This window comes from Neopelma chrysocephalum, unplaced genomic scaffold (assembly GCF_003984885.1).
Source record: "Neopelma chrysocephalum unplaced genomic scaffold, ASM398488v2 Primary Assembly neopelma1_131, whole genome shotgun sequence".
Classification (NCBI taxonomy): Eukaryota; Metazoa; Chordata; class Aves; order Passeriformes; family Pipridae; genus Neopelma; species Neopelma chrysocephalum.
Genome location: NW_020897793.1, coordinates 2,471,477 through 2,490,082, shown reverse-complemented (window position 1 = coordinate 2,490,082; position 18,606 = coordinate 2,471,477). Strand labels below are relative to the sequence as shown.

At 36.7% G+C, this 18,606-nt stretch overlaps 1 protein-coding gene across 1 annotated transcript in view; it reads left to right on the top strand.

The window, feature by feature from the left end:
• NRG3 (neuregulin 3) overlaps positions 1-18,606 on the top strand; it is a gene marked incomplete at its 5' end in the record, with an annotated part of 378,099 nt that overhangs the window by 306,182 nt on the left and 53,311 nt on the right. The window contains one exon of the mRNA XM_027698646.1: positions 3,562-3,588. Within this exon, the coding sequence (XP_027554447.1) occupies positions 3,562-3,588 (27 nt within the window). The remainder of the gene's footprint in view (positions 1-3,561; positions 3,589-18,606) is intronic.

Here is an 18,606-nt window from a genome sequence, read left to right as displayed (position 1 = left end):
ACATGTTGAGTTTATATTTCTATTGATAGTGTTAATATGACTAAGAAAAAAGCTCCAGCAAACCACAATCCAGACACAAGGCTGTATTTTTTTTGTGAAGCACTAATAAATTAATCAATTAGTGACTGCAAATTAATCTTCTCATCCTTGTTATCGAGTATTCCCAGGTGTTTATGTATTTATAAAGTATAAATTGAAAGAGCTTTAATACTAGCAACAAATTTGCATAGTGCAAGGACTATAAGGCACAGTATTTTTCCCACATCAACAAGAAAATACAGAAATATTCATAAAATAAAATATAAAAGTGAGTGATCTTCCTATCTGAAAAATATATTAGTTTCTAAGAACATAACAATACCAAACAGAAAGAAGAAATCACAATAACAAAAATAAAATACTGTTGCATTATTTGGTTAATGACCCCATCTTGTGGAGCAGCGCCCACGCTTCAGCACGTTAATAGCTCTCATATACATTTATTTTAACCAAGTCCTTAAAGAAACTGGCATTTCTTGGTGGTGAATTACTTAGCATTCCACTTGCTGTGTCCAGGGAAGTGCTCTGCAGGCAATTTATCATTTGTGTATTACGGCTGTGTAGCAATATAACAGTTCTTTGTCACACCATGGCATGCCAGGGTCGATACTTCACATTTCAGTGTTTGGTTCAGCCTCAGGTCACCACCACAGCTCACTTCCCCCCATTGCCCCTGCTGTGTAGTTCCCGGTGCCATGCCCGGGTCTCATATGGACTTGCTGAGAGAGTTTCTTGCTGTTGTTAAGAGAGGGGAACCCATCTGCAAAACTGGAGCTTGGAGAATCATTTATTTGCACCACAGAGGTGCAAGTGAGAGTAATCTCTGGACTGAGTCCTGCTCACCAAGGGGTGGCCCGATGATGGTCATAACCAGTGCCAGCCTGTGCTGCGTCTGCAAGAGTTACAATTTCATTGTTTTCTATTCCCAAATAGCTGCTCACAGAGCTTGTTGAACTATGCTTAATGATTGGCAGCTTGGATATTTTATTGTAAAGATTTATCCCATTGGGCATCCTTTTATCGTAATCTGGGTAAATCAGCTTTGCCAGCAATATATATTATGCTGGTTGCTGAAGCTGTTTTCCAAGCACATGAGATATTTAAAATAAATAACCTGACATGTTCCCACTCTCCTCAGTTGAGCATGTTTCCCAGGAAGGCTACATATACCCTTAACTCTCAGTTATGTATGAGCCACTCAACTGTGAACTGAAACGCTTTTTTTCATCTTTTTAAAGGAATATTTTGTACACACTCTTTGAGGAAGTGGTTTTTAACCATATTGGTGAACTCAAAGCAGAGATTGCAGGCTGCAAATGGAAAACATGTAGAGAACATGTATAGCCCAGTTAGGAAAGAAGGATTGTTTTTTCAGCTGTTCTGAATAGACTTAAAAACATGATATTGCATAATCTTGCCTCATGTGTCAATATCCTTAGTTCCTTGGAAACCAGATTATGGTGCTTTGATCTCTGTTATCATTTTTTAAGGTAAGCAGTTTTCAACTGCATTTTGATCTAATTTACAGAAGGATGCAAAGATGTGAATTGCATGTAGACAATACTTGCAGATTTCACAGGCACAGAAAATTAGAGGGGAAAAAAACCAAGCTACAAATCTCTGTGAATACAGTATGTTTAATGCACTTTTGATATATCTGATCTCATAAAATTACATTTCTGTGTCATATGTACTAGGGATGTTTGTGCATGACATTTGTACATGAATGCAAGAACGCAGATTAGAAGATTGTAATGTGGGATACATATATCTGTGATTTTTAATTACATATTTAATACCAAATGGAAGGATTCATGTGGGCGTCACCAAATTTGCATAATATGCCTTCCCTAACACCATGCTAATGAGGTATTTATGCTATATAGCATCATCTTATGTTGTTTTCTTTTGAGATGCCTATTGTGTCTTCTGCATGAAAATAAATATGGGGTTTAGCAACTGTTATATAGATTTGTATGCTAAATGAACTGAGTTGGTGCTTGATGCCTTCTCCTTGAAGGATTGAAAGGTTGTAAAAGGTGAACACTTCCAGCATTTTCAACAGAAATACAAATATTCCACAGTCTCGTCACAGGTACCAGAGTTGGCAATAAAGTAAAATGTTTAACTGTTTGTTTATTTTAGAAAATCTTTTTATTTACTGTGTAGTTCTTAGTTCTTAAGTGGACTTTTGAAAGTTGCAGTACATTAGTTAATGGGACCAAATGTTTCACAAATCTCCCAATAGTACCTCTCAACTCCGAGCACGAGCCAACATATCAGTCTTTCTTGTGCCCACTCTGCTCTTTTCCTACTGCTTTCCTCTCCGCACACATTGCGCTTGGAAACTTTGGCAAAATCATATACTAATCTGTGCTGTATTAAGGAAAAAAACAGTTAAAATATTTTATTATATTTTGAAGAGAAATACTGTATTTTCATCAGGGGAAAAACCCCCAAACAAAACAAAGCAAAACAAACCTTCTTTGTTCTTTATAAAGCCAATTGTTACCTTTCAAGGAAAAGCAAAGTATTTAAAGTCTAGTGTGGCAGAGAACTGCATTTTGCTGCCTTTCTGAGTTTATGACCTTCCACAGTCTGGGCTTGAAGCTACTCCTCCTTTTACACTCAGTTCCAAAAAGTCAGTTAACACTTTTTCTGTAGTCCTGCCCCCGTGGGATGGAGAGTTTGTTATTATTTAATTGCCTATCAACTTATACATACTTCCCAATGACTTAGAATTGAATGACTGTTTTATGTAAATTTAGATCTCCTTTGCTCTAAAACATCTGTCCATTAAAGACATATATCCTAATTCCTCATGTGAAAAAAGGGTCCTGAGATGTTTAGAGGTCCATATGGTAATTCAGTCAATATTCTAAAAGCGTTAACATTTTTGCTTCAGTTGTAGATGTCTTGAAATTACTGCATCATACCTGTCTGGTGGCTAAGTAGGGAACCTGACTGCTCTTCCCTGAAGTCAGATTTTCTGTTGTACAGCAGTTAGCAGATCTGCAGTCACGTTGGGTGCAAGTGTGGCTGCTGTGCTATGATGAGAGCTGCAAAACTCAGTAAAAGCCTTCCATTCATCTCTTTAGGTTTTGATCTCTGTCAGAGAAAATGAAAGCGAGAACCTTGTCTAACTAACGGCAGTAGTTAGCATGTTGAGAGAGGAGTTTCAGGAGGATGAGAAAATGAAATCCCTTTAGGTGACTGGCTTGAGGCACTTAGTTGAATATAAAGTAAAGGCGTTCCTCTCCTTCCCCAAATACACTTCCCTTCTTGTGACAGCTGAGTGCCCTGAATTCTTGCCTTAGGATTGCCCTTCAAAGAGCAGGGCTGTGCCTTTCATTTGGAGCAGTACCCAGCCAGCGGCCCCTGACCCTACATTGCGTCTTGCAGCACTGCCATAGAAATACTGAATGATACCACTGATGATAAAGGTTATATTTGCATTTTAGTCTGTTTCTAACATTTCCATCTCTTTTCTCCTTTTTCTTTTACATGCTTTCATGGGTACAGCAGACCATTTAGGAATTGAATTCATGGGTAAGTTTTAATTTCTCTTCCTTTCACTTCTCATATTTGTCTTGGTACCTTAGTCCAAAGAACATGGAAGTTAATGGGAAGACTCCCATGACCTCCATCAGTGGGTTTTGGATTGGGCTCCTGTTATTTTTACCGATTACATTTGAAATTATACGAAGATTTAATTTTTCTCTTGTCCACTGCTATAGAGCTTAAAAACTTCATAATAATGTTTTAGTGTTTCATTGGTATTTAATGAAACATAACGTAAACATTATACGGCCATATCATGACAATTGAGGAATGATATTCCATATAAGATTTTGGGATAGAGTTAATGCCTATTTTCATGTAAAGAAAAGTAAATTTTAAATTAGAATTTTTTATTATTTTTAAAGAATTTGGTGTTGATTACAATATTAAATTTAACTAGGTTTAATGAGAAACATTTTATCTCAATAATGAATCAATCTTATAATAATAAGAAACATTTTCATCTCAAGTCAAAGAAAAGGGACAAAGATCCATAATTCAGTGAAATAAGTTAACTTAGTTAGGAAAAAGCTAAAGCAGGAGTGAATAATTGCTTCTTACAATTTTGGAAAGGAAAAGATGAAGTTCTGTTGGCTGAGTCGCTGCTCTTTGATGTATTCGTGGCCTAATGAAATGATAGGCTTAACAGGTCACCACTTCATCTCTCAGCTGGTGATCTTCAGAGAGCACAGGTAACTTTCTTGAGGAAGCTGAGATTCATCCTTAACAGTTACTGGTCTGTTGCATCCTATGTATAAAAACAGCTTGGATAAACCATTAAATATGACTGAAAACACTATAATAAAAAGCTTGCAAATTCCTGTTTAAGTCATTAAAAAATACTTTTATTTTATTGTTTCCCTATGTTAAGTTTTACTTAATTTTTTTTAGTTTTTAAAAACAAGAGTCTGATAGCCTATCCATTTTAAGTAGCAATATGGGGATTTTACTGACCAGTTAAGTGTAAATTGTCAAGAAACCAATATAGTGATGAGTATTAACTGCATGGCTGGCTGCATTAACTAGAGGATAGCCAGCAGGTTGAGGGATTTTTTTCTTCTGCTTTTGGACTTGTGTCATACCTAGAGCACTGTTTTCTCTAGAGAACTGGTTTTGTGGTCTCCAGAAGTTTTGTGTTTCACTTCATTTTATATGAAGCTTGAAAAGTGCCAGTGGAATTGATGCAGGTGTTTTCACAGACTTAGTGGACAAGCACAACTGGGAAATGGTTACTTTAAAGGCTCTGCATATATCTCAGCTTTCCTGCTTAACTTAAATTGTGAGCAGCAGTCTTGAGGCATACAAGTTGAAGGACAAGCATATACGTAAAAGAAACTGGATAAGGAATATAGATATGTAGGATTCTTACAGGGAACCTTTCCATAAGAAGCAAAAAAGTGTTACCCAGGAGGCAAAGCTGAATTATTTTAACTTTGAGTCTTTTAGTTTCCTCTTTTTTCTTAAGACATTTCTTTAAGGCTTGAACTAAAGCCAGTCCCTGAAGTCTTGGCTCAGAGTAGTCCTCTCGTATGAGTAACTTTCAGATATTCTTATTTAATATTGGAACAGATCCTGATGGTACAGAAGTTAATGGAATCGTTTGTCTCAAGCCTGAAAATATGATGAAAGCAGCCTAAAATGAGGCTTGAAGTTGTTTTCTGTGGGCTAGAAAAATAAAGCTGTAGAATCATATTCAGAAGTGAAATGCTTGTGCTTCCTAAATCCTCCTCTAGTCTTTGTGAAGATTTACTTTAGGAAACGTGAGCATGTATGGAATCATTACTGTACGTGTATGCAAAGTACAAATCCCCACCCTCTATATAATAATACTGGTGACAATATACTCATCAAATTAGGGGCAGTCATGCTAAGCCTCATTGATGAGTTTACTTCTGTACTGTAGAAAATAATGGCAATTAGTGCAAAGAGTGTTTTCCATTTACAAAAAATAACAATGTGTAGATGCTGCAGAGTTTAGCTTTGTTTGTACACGATTCAGGAAACACTCTTTCTAATGTTTTCATTGTATTTGTGGACTCAGTTTCCTCAGGAATTCCATTTCCATCATCATCTTCCAGAAACTTTGCTTGAAAACTGTGTAAACCTGGATTGCCAGGGAAAGTTGAACTCCTTCCACAACAGATAAAGCTGAAATCTTACGTAGATAGGAACATCTGTCTATAGGGATGCCCCAGGGGACAGATGAAATGCACACTATCTACACATCTAGTTTAGTGTACATTTGCCAAGGAAAGCAGAGAAGGGTAGTCATTCCGCTTTTTTTTGCTAGACGATAAAGGATTATTGAAGTGTACATACCTACCCAGTACTTTTACTGTCCTGTTAGGGATCTGTTTTCCATGAATTTGTGTATGCTTTTATGAACCTGTCTTCCCCCACAAGCTCCCATGGCAGCCCATTCCAGAGCTCAGTAGAGGCTGTATGCATTGCTTTTCCATTACTTGTTGAAATCTGCTTCCTACTAGATCCTTAGTCCTCACACACAGTACTTTGAGAACAAGAGTTATGTGTTCAGTTTATGTACCGCACTGACTTTTGTGTTAACTTCTCTCATGGTCTCACACCCCCTTCCCCACCTGGGTATTCTCAGGTTTATGTTCCATACAATATTCAATATTCTACATTACAAAATTTGAACACCTGACACTTTAATATTGCTGCTGATATTGGTTTGCACTGTCTGCTTCTTTGTATGAATAGCGGAGATGAAGGCAGGCATATTAACATGGCATATCTGTTTTAAATTGTTGCAAATGTAGCAATTAATGTACAGTTCTGATGTATTCATGTGTGACTCCTCTTGAATTAAATGAAAGCCAAGTACGTGTTCAAGGGACACTATGTCCTTAAAAATGTGGATTTAAGTATTGTGATCGGAGTGGTCAAGTTTTATGAAATTTCTGGTGATAAGGAAATGATTTATGCTTTCTAGTATCTCAAAGAAAAAAATAAAAAAATCTTGCGTCTGATACTTACTCAATTCCATTTCATCTCTGATGCGATCTGCTGGAGAGGCACTGGGCAAGGTCTTCTAATCTGTCTGTGCTTTAGATTCTTGGTCACAGTAAATTTTGTCAGGCTTTCTGCGTTTAGGTTCCTCGGCTCTCTGTGGAATATCTTTCACTAACACAGAAACTATTTCTTCCTCGCAAGAGGGTGCAGACTTCACTGTCTCCTTGCCTGTGCTCCCTGGTTCCTCATAAGGGAGCACAGTGGTGAGTGGAAGAACATTGCACAGCTCACACAGGAGGGCAGTGCAACTGGTCTGTGTTGGTGCACGTGTCTGCATGGTCCCTGGTGTCTCAACAATGGTGATGCGTGGGGTTTTATTTAAATTTCCAACACAGAACTAAATAAAAGTTGCCTCAATGTTCCTACAAACTGGAAAGCTACTAGTTGTATTAACAACTTCATGTCAATGGAAAGCAGGGTGGCTTTTGGTAATGTTTATGTGAGCAAGAAAGATTGTATATCTTGAAAGAAACAGCTTTTATTCAATGAAAAAACTAAATGATGTATTGTTAGCGTTAGATAGCAGGGGGATACAAGTATGTACAGCTTACTATAATTTTTTGACCCAGGTGGTTAACTGCACTTCAGGGCTGAATGGTTTACTTTTCCGATGGAAAATTTTTTGAAGCCAAATATCTCTGATAGCAAACGTGGTCACTTAGGTGCAACAGGTAGCAGCTGAAAGCTGAGTTGTGCCAACTGACCTCATGCATGTTGTCCTGGCTGCAGAGTAAAATCAGAGACCAACCTTTGAGCCTGAGAGTGATCTTTGGAAATGAGTGTTCTGAGCTGCAAGTCAGTACCTGGGACAAGGAGCTGTCTAATGTCTTACACTGCGAACGAGTAGAGTTAAGGCATGTTAAAGGCTGAGACATGACAGTGAATGAGTATTGGAATAACCTGCTACAACACATGAACAAGTATGACTGTTTCAGCAATTCCCCCACACCATCTAATCTGATGATCCAGAATCTTTATCTTTTATTCCGTGGCACTAATTTATGATGGATACAGTTGAAAGTAAAATGCTTCAATAAAGTGTAACAGCCGGGTTGCTGCAGTTTTGATGGAAATACAGTCATAACATGAAGTAGTCTTCATCCTTGGGCTGCTTGGCAGTTAAACCACTAGCAATGGTAAACAATTTTGATGCGATAACCTGAATCTTCCCATGTGGGAATTACAATAATGATATAGTGGTTGCTGTAGTTAGTCACTACTTTTAACTTCTTTATACTTAGGCCTCATACAGAAAATTAATATTTTTCCTTAGAACTACTTATCTTTTCTCGAAAAAATCAGAAGAATCTTCACTGAAATCAGTGGAGTATGAACGATACATAATACCTTGTAAGTGCTGAATTGTTAAATAGCATTTAATTGAGCAGAGTAATAAAGTAACTCAAGAATGGGATCCTACTAAAATTTATATATCTCCTTGCAAGGACTACAATGTGAAATATATTCAGTTTTCTGTACTCTGACCAGCTGTTACTACTGGAGAGGATGGTGCACGCTGTATTTTCACTGTGCTGATTCTCACTCCTTCCTCATTGTGATAGTGTGTACCTAAGGCTCTGGGAACACATGATCCAGTTAACCAAATGGACTCTTTGACCTTGTGTCATGCACTGTGACAGATGCATTTTGATGTTTTTTCAAACAGCAAAAGTTGGTTTTGCTGATGGGCAGGATAAGCAGGATTGCAAAAACCTTGTATTTTTCCTGTTTGCAAGAGTTAAAATAAAATAAAATGATAAAGTTCATTAGTTCCTGCACACCTCAAAAAATGTGGAGCTGGTGAGCTCTCCTCTGAAACTCAATGTCTTGTAGCAGCAGCCAGATAATGAAAATAAATAACCAGGGTGTGCGTGGGTGGTCCTTGTCTTATTTACCATTTAGCAGCTCTTATCTGTTATGAAAACCTGCAATGGTCCAGTCCTCACTGGAAGAGAGGATGAGCATTCAATTACGTGAGCAAAGAATGTATGTGTTCTAAAGGATAAATGTTTAAAAAATAAAGTTCAGTTTTCCCTGTATTCCTTTTTAAAAGTATAAAGCAGGCTGATCTTGTTCTGGTATATGGCACACTGAATTTTTTTATGCTTCTGTTTGCACAAAATCTATTACTAGATTACAGTCATCCCCCAGAATTATGAAAGCATATCTGTCTAATAATTATATTGTTATTGATCATAAACATTTAAAATATTTCATCTGTACTCCTTCAGTAAATTCGTGAAGAACTAAGAAGGGCTATTTTGATAGACGTTGATACTGAAATGTTTACTACTGTCGTTGTCATCGCTCCTTGAATCCCTTTGTTCTTCATCCTGCCCCTGATTTTCATTACCTTCTTCTGATTTTATCTTTTCAAATTCTGTAAAGGCTTTGCTCTTGGGACCTTTTCAAAATTCAGTAAAGGCTTTGCTCTTGGGACCTTGTCTTTCTGTTTGCTTTATGAAATACCTGTCCTTTTTAAGTATGCTGCAAAATAACAATAGTATCCTGAGGCATGAAATGGCTTGAGATCCTCAGCACTTTCCACTGGATTCTTTTAGCTGGGAAGGTGAGTCATTTATCATCTCTGGAGAAAAGAGACATGAGCACCAGAAGAGAGGTTTTATAGGAACAGCTGATGCCTGTGTGCTCTAAGAGTAACAGAGGAAGCAGAGATTCCTCAGGGGCTGCAGAAAGCTCTGCCAGTGATTGTACCTGTTTAGGAATACATGCCTCTTAAATGAAAGTCAGTGTGCATTTGATGAATAAGTTGCAGGCTGCCTCACATCTTGGCTCAGTTTGGGGCGTATGGTTTAGTTGAGAGGGAGAGAATTTTACCTGAGTGTTTTGCGACCTAACTGCCATCTTGGTTCACTGCTACTGTCTTTACTTTTCTTGGTATATCATTTTTCCAATTTATCTTCATCTTCTGTATTGGCAATCAACTGGGTTGAATTAACTTGTGTTTTTTTTAAAAGGCAAGACTAAGATTCACCATATGGTTAACTTATGTGTGGTTAATTGCCTATAATGCTTTATCAAAATAGTAACTCTGTGAACTGGGTGGATAAAATAATGTTATGTAACTGGTGACTTTCTTCAGTGTTTGATTTCTGCTGCTCTCTCTAACTGAACTTTCTGATCATTTGTGATGGAAGTTGCAGAAATTAAAAAAAAAAAAATAAAAAAAATTGATAACACAGTGTACTGACAAGTTTAGAAAACCAGAGTTGATCTGGGTTTCTCTGTTTTGCTGGGGGCCAGGTTGGGAGGCGGCACTGGTTGCACTGAGGTATCAGTCCATAGAAGTGAGTATACATCATCCATAATGCTACATATAACCATTAGTCTGTCTCTTCCAAGGTGATTGTGTACCGAGTTTCGTTACGTGCTGATTATGGGGTACTGGTAAGATCAAAGTGTTATCTGTGGACTAGAAAAGAATTTGTGAAGCCTCAAAAATAGATACTGTGTATAACCCTCCTGGTAAGTTTCTGTGTAACTCCTGGTGCCAGGTACAAGCCTCATCTGCATGATGATGCCAGCTTCAAGAACATTCCTGCTGTCTTGGCGCCTCAGGGAGAAAGGATGTGTGCTTCAAGGCTGGGTTTCAACCGAGGACACAGCATCTCATCTGCATACAGAGGGGCTTTGCTGTATTATATCTCTGTGTACAGATATCATGGTGCATTCTGGTTTGAGATTAGGCTTGTGCCCTAGGCTCCTGCAGGGCTGGTGTATCTCAGAGGTAAACACTTTTTATCATGAAATACAGATAATTGGATGGCTTCAACACTGAACAGACAGCTGTGTATTTAAATGTGACCTTATACCCAGTCAGTTCATAACCTGTATTTTGAATATGGTATTTAGGTAAATGTTTCACTGAGCTTGAGGAATTGTTAAAACCGACACCACGAGGGTATGCTAATGCAATTAGATGACTTGCAGTGTTGAGATTTGGCCTTGTTTGGGCTCAGTTGCCGTTCAACCAGATGCAAAAATCTGTAGACAGTAACTTGTATGCTACTGAAACAAGCCTAGCCGGACAAAGGTGAGATCCACACATCAAAGGTGCTGGTAGAGACAGCTGCCAGAAGATTTGCCAGTGAGACTTCATATTTCCAGTTGAGAGAGGACCTTGGAGGAGGCTTCAAAGCAGTAAGTACAATTGGGACATGTCCATGAGAACTTGGCATCCGTTGTTAGGCTGCTGGGGTGGGGTTTTTTTATTAGTAGGAGGGTGTTCACTGTGTGTTGAAGTTATATTGCTGCAGGAGGAGAGGCTCCAAATGCCCAATCTGCGCCACGTTTATGCAGCTGGAGTGAATCAGTGTTACTTCGTCCTTTTCCTACTTGAAGATGCTGTGTAGATGTCAAGTCCCATTCAGTAAATGATGCAAGGATTTGGAAAGCAGAAGGTAAGTATCTCAATAAAGGCTCCATGACAACAGCGTGCTTGTAATGTATATTACAGTTGTATAGAAAAATCAATGTTTTTGACAGTGAACTAAATCTTTCTGTGTCCTCTATGCCTAGAATGGGTAGAGACGGTGCCCTGCCAGTAATTGCTGGAAGCGGAGGAGAAGGGTAAGCAGTGTGGAAAAATTGGCAATGCTCTGTGTAGAGCACTAAGTTATTTTTTCATGTGCTTCCTTTTCTTTTCTTTTGCAGGAGCTGTAGGATATTGGCATGTGGAGAAGTGCAGAACTATTCCTATTCTGGCTGATTGTTTTTAATAAAGTTATTTTTATGGTAATTGAAAATTGTCTCATGATCCCATTTCCTGCATCAGTTTATCCTCATTTTATACCTCTCTCTGCTGAAAAATGCTGTTTGTCCAGTTGCCAGACTCAAGAGCCCTACAGTTATCTGGGAAACGAGTGTGAGCAGCAGAAAAGAGGTGGGGGGAAACAAGTGCTGTGTATGAGTGTGGAGGTATTGTTCTTGTATGCTCCGTTCTTAACAACAGTTATGATAATCACAGAATTGCAAACTGTTGCATGCAGATGACATCAAAAAAGATAACTTTTTTGTTAACCACTGCTGACTTTTCTTCTTTGAATGGATAAATAAATCACCATGAGGTATTTTCATTTTGTATGAATTCAGAATTTTCAGACACCATTTGGACCATGTTTGTATAATTTACTCACTACAGTTACGTTTATTTCATCAGTCATCCAGTAATTCTCATATGAATTGATATAATCTTTCTTTTTATTTTTATGATAAATTAATTATGTACTACTCCATGCCTGCATTAGCAAGTAAACTATATTGTAATATAGTATTTCTCTATGGTTATTCTTTTACATCTCTTGGTAATTTTACATTTAACATTCAAATTGAAAGAAAAATCAAAATGGAAATATAAAATAATAACCTGGTAATGGAGGAACATAAAATGGGACAGTGTTTAAGTTCTCATCAGAATTAACTGAAACAATTTAGGGTCCTTGCTGTTTGATAGCAAACTACAAAGTAAGAGAGAAGAGCTACACAAAATTAATTAGACCAAAGCAGTTTGTAGGAGACGAAAGTGAGAGAAAAGCAGTTTATTTGCAATTAAGAGTGTTAATACTTCTATTAGTAGTTTCACACACATTGCCGTTAATTGCTAGGACTGTAAGTTGTTTCTGTCGTTGAAATAATGACCTTAGTCACCAGAAGTATGAGCTTTTAAGTAATGAAAAGAACATGGAGTTAAACCTTCCGCAGAAGTTTCATGTGGCAGTGCCCTGCCCAGGCCTGGCCTCCATCGTGTGCGGTGGCCAGCGGCACTTGCAGCCGCCTTGCCAGGCCACTGTGCCACAAGGAGGACAAAGCTCTTCAGTGCTGTAAAGACTTGAGTGTCTCAGTGCAAGCCAGGAACATTTAAAATTGATGCCTACAAAGGATTTGGGTGTTTTCAGAGTGTTAGTTGACTGTAAATTTTGAGAATTGAAGTGTTGAACTTAATAAGACTTGCTTTTCTCTTGCTCGTGATTTCTCACTGAAACACGTGGAAATCAGTGGATATTATGATAATATTTCTGTTATTTCTAATGTAGTTTACATGACCTCAAATCAGGACCAAGCACGTGACTAGATTCACATATGAAATGAGCCTGTCCTTTTCTTGATTGGCTCCAAATCATCTAAATCTAAAAGAACAGGTAAATTTCTAACCAGTAGTTACACAACCGAGTCTGTATAAGTAATATTGTGCGACTGTGCAAAGCTAGGAATACCTTCCTTTCCTCACTTGAACTTTCTTCTGCTTCCTACCTTTTCTCTTTTTTACCCTCCTGATTGTTTTCTTTTTATCTATACCCTGTGAACTTTCCTTTTCTGTTGGTTTCATAAATCTACTGATCAATGAACTTACTCTGTTTAAGTGTGTTGCTGCTTACAGGAGAAACTACAAATCAGTTGTATCACAACTGCTCTGTTTAGCTTTAATGGAGAGTACAGCATGTGCACACTGAAGTTTATTCATTTGTAATCATGATGTTCCCTCCTGTACCCAGAAATAATACAGCATTTGAAAAATGGAAGTCACAATATACACTAAGTTGCTCAGCTCATAAAGTACGAATGCTCAGAAAATGAATACAGCAGTGTTAAATACAGTTAATCGACTCTGAAAAAACAAAACTATGTTTTTATCACTATAATATATACTTGCATGGGATATTGATAAAATATACCAGATACTTTGCTGTCTGTATTTATTCTACACTGTGCTTATTACTCTCATACAACTAATTTAAATTTGTTTTCAAGATAAGGACAATTTGCTCCTGAGGAGAGAAGTTTAGATGTCTTCTGTGCCATACTTTTATTTGAGTTTGTAAAGTAGAGTCTGTGCACTGAATATAAAGCCAGCTGGGCTGGAGATTTTGTACATTGCAGTGGATTGACAGGGTAGACCTGTAAAATTGTTGAGCTATAAATAGTTGCATGGAGTGCATTGTTAGGATCTGTAACATAAAAAGATAAGACTTTATTAAATTCAAATTAATAATCTGCCTCAGAATAGCACTGTAACTTCTGTTGATTTTTGCTGTGTGAAATTTTTTTATGCTTCTGTACTTTAGGTAATATGCTTAAGTCAAAAAGAAGAAAGTGGCCTTGGTTAAGTGTTTGTTAAATGAATGATGCAGAGAAAATCACCAAAAGAATTAAACATAGTATTTCAGTAATTTTTTTTCCTTGTAAATCTCTCTAGTGTGCTTTTAAAATTTCTCTTGCCCAATAGAAAGTCTCTTTTCAAGGTAAGGTAGTACCGGGGCATCTCATTCTTTCAATTAGTGACTCTTGTCTTGAAATAAGATGGCTGATCATTGGTGGGAGAAGGTGAGTGAATCCTCTAAAAATCCTACAGAAACAAATCAAACCCTATTAAATTAATTTATTCCATAAAGTGACTTAAAAATGAACTGAAGAGAAAAAGTAGATGTAATTGTCCTAAGTTATGTTATTTCTTTGAACTTAAATAGATATTAATGTAGGTTTTTTTCCAAAAATTACTTATTTTAAGCTCCATGTTCTAATCAAGATTTTGTTCCAATAAAACTATGAAAAACTATTCAATAAAACCTCAGGAAAAATGTGGAAATTCTGTTATTTATTTTTTGCTGAATAAAACTGGCAATTTGAGAGAACTACAGTGGATGGTCAATACCTTACTTGTCAGTATTGGGTCAAAGTTTCTTATTTGACTCTGATGCAATTGGTGTGGATAGAGGACATCTTAAAGACAATTAACATATATGCCTTGGCATCGATGCTGCTTAATTCACCTTTTATGGCAGGTGTTGTTCTGCACAAGGGGTGAGTAATGTAATGCCATTGTCTTGCTTTTTCAAGTGATTTGTAATTTTTCTGTATCTTTTAATAGTTGGTAGTACTCGTGTATCAGCTATTTTTATTGTTTTGTTGCCTCAATACCTTTATGGATTGGATTTAGCATCTGTAGGCCATGAATCAGTTTGGTGATCATTCTGTTCAGTCTGTTCATTTGTGTGCAGTGAAAATCTAACAGTCCTTGTGCAAAGAAAATTCAGAATCACCTATAAGTTTGCAGTTGTAACTCTTATTGTGACAAATGCCTTGTGAATTCAGTATTGAAATGTGCTTCAAATGCCTTAGTGTATGTCCAACTTCGATTCCTGGATTCTGGTGTTGCTAGTTTGCCATCTCACCTGTGAATCAAAAATGGGACATAGCCTTTTCTCCTTTTTGGTACTGTGAAGAATGTGATGGGAAAACAGTTCACTTTTTAAGAAGCCCATTCCCTACCTCCCTGCACCCCTAAATATGCTCCATTTCACTAATTCTTTTTTCAAGTGAATTTCTAGAGTTTCTTCTCTCAATACAGTATGTTAATAAAAATTCATGAAAATAGCAGTACATGATTCACTTGTCCAGGAATTATCTTCCCATAAATACTTCCCATGATGAACATTACTGTTTTCTCCCATTCTATACTCCTTATTCTTTATGGTGCCAAGGTGTGTACCATCAATCATTTCATTATCCTTTTGTCATTTTTATTGCTTGCTGAGTCTCTTTGATATCTTCATCTTATCCTTCTTTCTTTTGTTCTCAATGTTCTAAAAAATATTGATGCTCATGTTGATAGCACAGCTGTGCTGATAGACCTGCTTGCAAGGTCTTCTGCTGTTCAAAGGAGTCTGTCCCTCATTGTCATTACTCTTGTGTCACTGTTGTAGAGAATAGCTGTTTACCTGTTTACTTCCTTTAGGTGTTTTTCCTTTTCTCTTTCATTGTTTAACACATCTCTGTTTGCAGCCATCTCTTACTCCCTGATTATTTTGGTATCACTATTATTTCTGCTGTTGAAGCTATCTTTTTTTCCTTATAAAAGTCTGTAATGTTAAATTTTCTGAATTATTCATAAGGCCATATATGAATACCTGCATCTATTATTCAGAACTTCTTATTTCTTTTATGCTAGAGCCTAAAACCTCTTTTATAATTCAGTAATAAATGAGAGCCTTCAGTTTGTTCAGAGTTCTTTTTGCTGACCTTATGTTTATCTCCAAGGTCTCAACTGCCTTTTAATTAATTGTGTGGAACCCTGTAGTGCAAGGAGCTACAGACTTGTTAATATAATTTAGAGTATCCTTCCCTCTTTGCTATCTCTGTCTTTATGCACTAACCTACCTGTGCAATATGTTTGAAATGGTTCTTGGTCTAGAATATATTATTTACTAGCTATTCTATATAATTTACTAGCATACAAATATTTTTTCTCCAATTCTTGATCTTTTATCTGAGAATATTACTTGATAGTTATTTCCATTTTATCTTTAAAGAGATGTTAATTTAATTACAAAAAGGTTTATTTTGCTTTAAGCCACTTATTTAGCTCTTTTTTATTTCTGTTCCCCATTGTCTGAAACTTCTGTCCTCTAGAGCAGTAGTTGGTGTGCCTGTGAGTTCCCCACTTACTTAAAAAGTATTTCTAGAGTGGATGTCACAGAACCACTGAATGATTTAGGGTGGAACATGAGGACCTGAAGGTCTCTAGTCCAACCTGATGCTCAGAGCAGGGTCAGCTCAGGTGCCACCAGGCTGCTCAGCCCTTTATCCAGCTTAATCTTTAAAAACCTGGGACTGTGTGACTTTTCTAGGCAGCCTGTTCCCATGCCTGACTGTTCTAATGGGAAGAGATTTTCTTTATATTGAGACAAAATGTCTCGATTTATTATTTGTCTAGAAATATATGTGCTTGTCTGGAGTAATATATTTTCTGCCACTTGATGCTTTGTAATTCAGACAAATAGTTGCTTATTGATACTCAATTCTCTGCTTATTTACAATGTTGTGCTTTTGGTAGGTAAAAAAAGAATTTAGTCTTAGTTTTGATAGTCCTATTTTTCTTGTCCTGTCCAACCTACACTGGTCCTCATTTATTTATGTCATTTTACTACTAGAAAAAGTATGTGATATAATTCTAAAATAAAGCTCCTTCTGTGGCTTTGTAATTATCCAGAGCTACATTATAATATTTTATCAGCTTTATGCAAAAGAAAGTTCTAAAATTAATGGGCTGCAGTACATTGTTTTAGATTAGATCATCATAACTGAAATGCTAGGAAATTAATCTCTTTTAGACGTCTTTGCTTATGTACTATAGGTTTATGATACCGAGAATTTTTCACCTGGTACCTGGTTTCACATTAAATTCTGTGTTTAGGAAAAAATATGGAGAAATAAATGGAAGCACTGAGATTTCTAATGGCCACAAAGACATGCAAAGCATTTTAACAATCTTGACAGTCAGTGTACATAAACACAATATGTAATCTGCTGTGATTTCTGATATAAGGCCATTTCACAGAATTCAGTCATAGGAGTACCAGAAACAGTAGGATTCGCCATCAGTTTTTTCAGCTCTAAATTTAAAGATCTTTTGGGTCTAGGAAAAGAGAATTAGAAGCTATTTGATACAGCTTCAGCGATGCAGTCTCCTCTTCAAAGGGCCATTGTAGAAGAGTTACAAATTTCAGAGAATGCCATCAAAATAAGGCCTAGCTTTAAGTAAACAAAGTAAACACACTTTGTTAAGTACCTACTTTTATTAGTAAACATATACTTTTGCAAAAGCCTGAATCAGGAGCATAAACATGAAAAGCGGATTAACAGTCAGGAGTGATTTATGCCTCAGTGTTGAAAATCTGTGAAGGGATTTTTTGATTGCTCTTATGCTGTTCCCCTTCTAATATTATCTGTATTTAAATTGGTTTAATTGCATTGTATATTCCAAATCTATAAACTTTAAGAAGCTTTTAATAACTTAAAAAATAAATAAAATGCCTTTTTAGATAGCATTTTTACTCTAATATCTTACTGATCTTTGTGTTTTAGTAAATATTGACATGGCAGATATGACTGTAGTATTATTGCAATGTTTTGCATTAAGAATGTTTTATGATATTATTCTTCTAGACTGAGATACATCTATTCCATGTTTATGGTGAAAGGTGTCAATGAACAAGCAACTCAAGAAATCCAAGTGAAGTTAATGACCTATTCTTTCTTTTCTGGTGTTTCACCTTATGAGTGACCAGCCAGTGTATCAAACCCAAAAGTAACCCTTTAGATTTTTAATGATGACATTGTATGTTAGGTTTGTTGGTTGTGGAATTTTTTTAAATTTGTCCTGCAGTTTGTTAGAGATATTTGATGGTAAAAAAAAAAACTCTGCCATTTTGGTCATACCTGACCTGTCCCACTTAGCTGGGAACAGCACAGAGAGATTTGACATGGGCCACAGATACCCCTGCAGAGCAGGGGTGTCTCCAACCAGCAGCCAGTGACTCCATCCGAGTTAATGAAAGGTGAGCTGGCACTGTAGCACAGATACGAACAGAAACAGAATTGCAAGAGGGTATCAGTTCGCGGAAGGAGTGATGGCAAAACCCATATAAAGAATTTTGACCACAATTTTGCTTTTTTTACCCAGGAAGGGATCTCTCTCTTTTTGAAGAATTTGATTCTGCTGTGTTCCTGAATATTAATGTGAGATTTCTCTTGTGCAGTATGATAAAATATGTGGTTGCAGACTGACTTGAAACTGTTTGTATGGTTGTGAACGAAAGTAATTTCAGATAACACGTGCATCTCATTTACACATTGATAGAATTGCATCTGAAATTAATATAAGTGATTAAAAATATATGAAAAGCATAGTTTTGTATCCTAGGTACAGAAATAGATGCTAACTTACAGTTCTAATAAGAATATTTTCCAAGAAGTAATGCAATTGTGATTTCTTTATGTAATCTGGCATTCACATCTTTCATTATTGCATCTGTCAAGGGAGATTGGTTTTACACTGGTGGGGGATTGAAAGATAAAACTGACAAATGCTCCTATATCTTATGAAAATTTGTTAAGTGTCTAAATGTATAAATGCATTGCTGTATAGGATGAAACAAAGCTTAATTCCTGACAGAA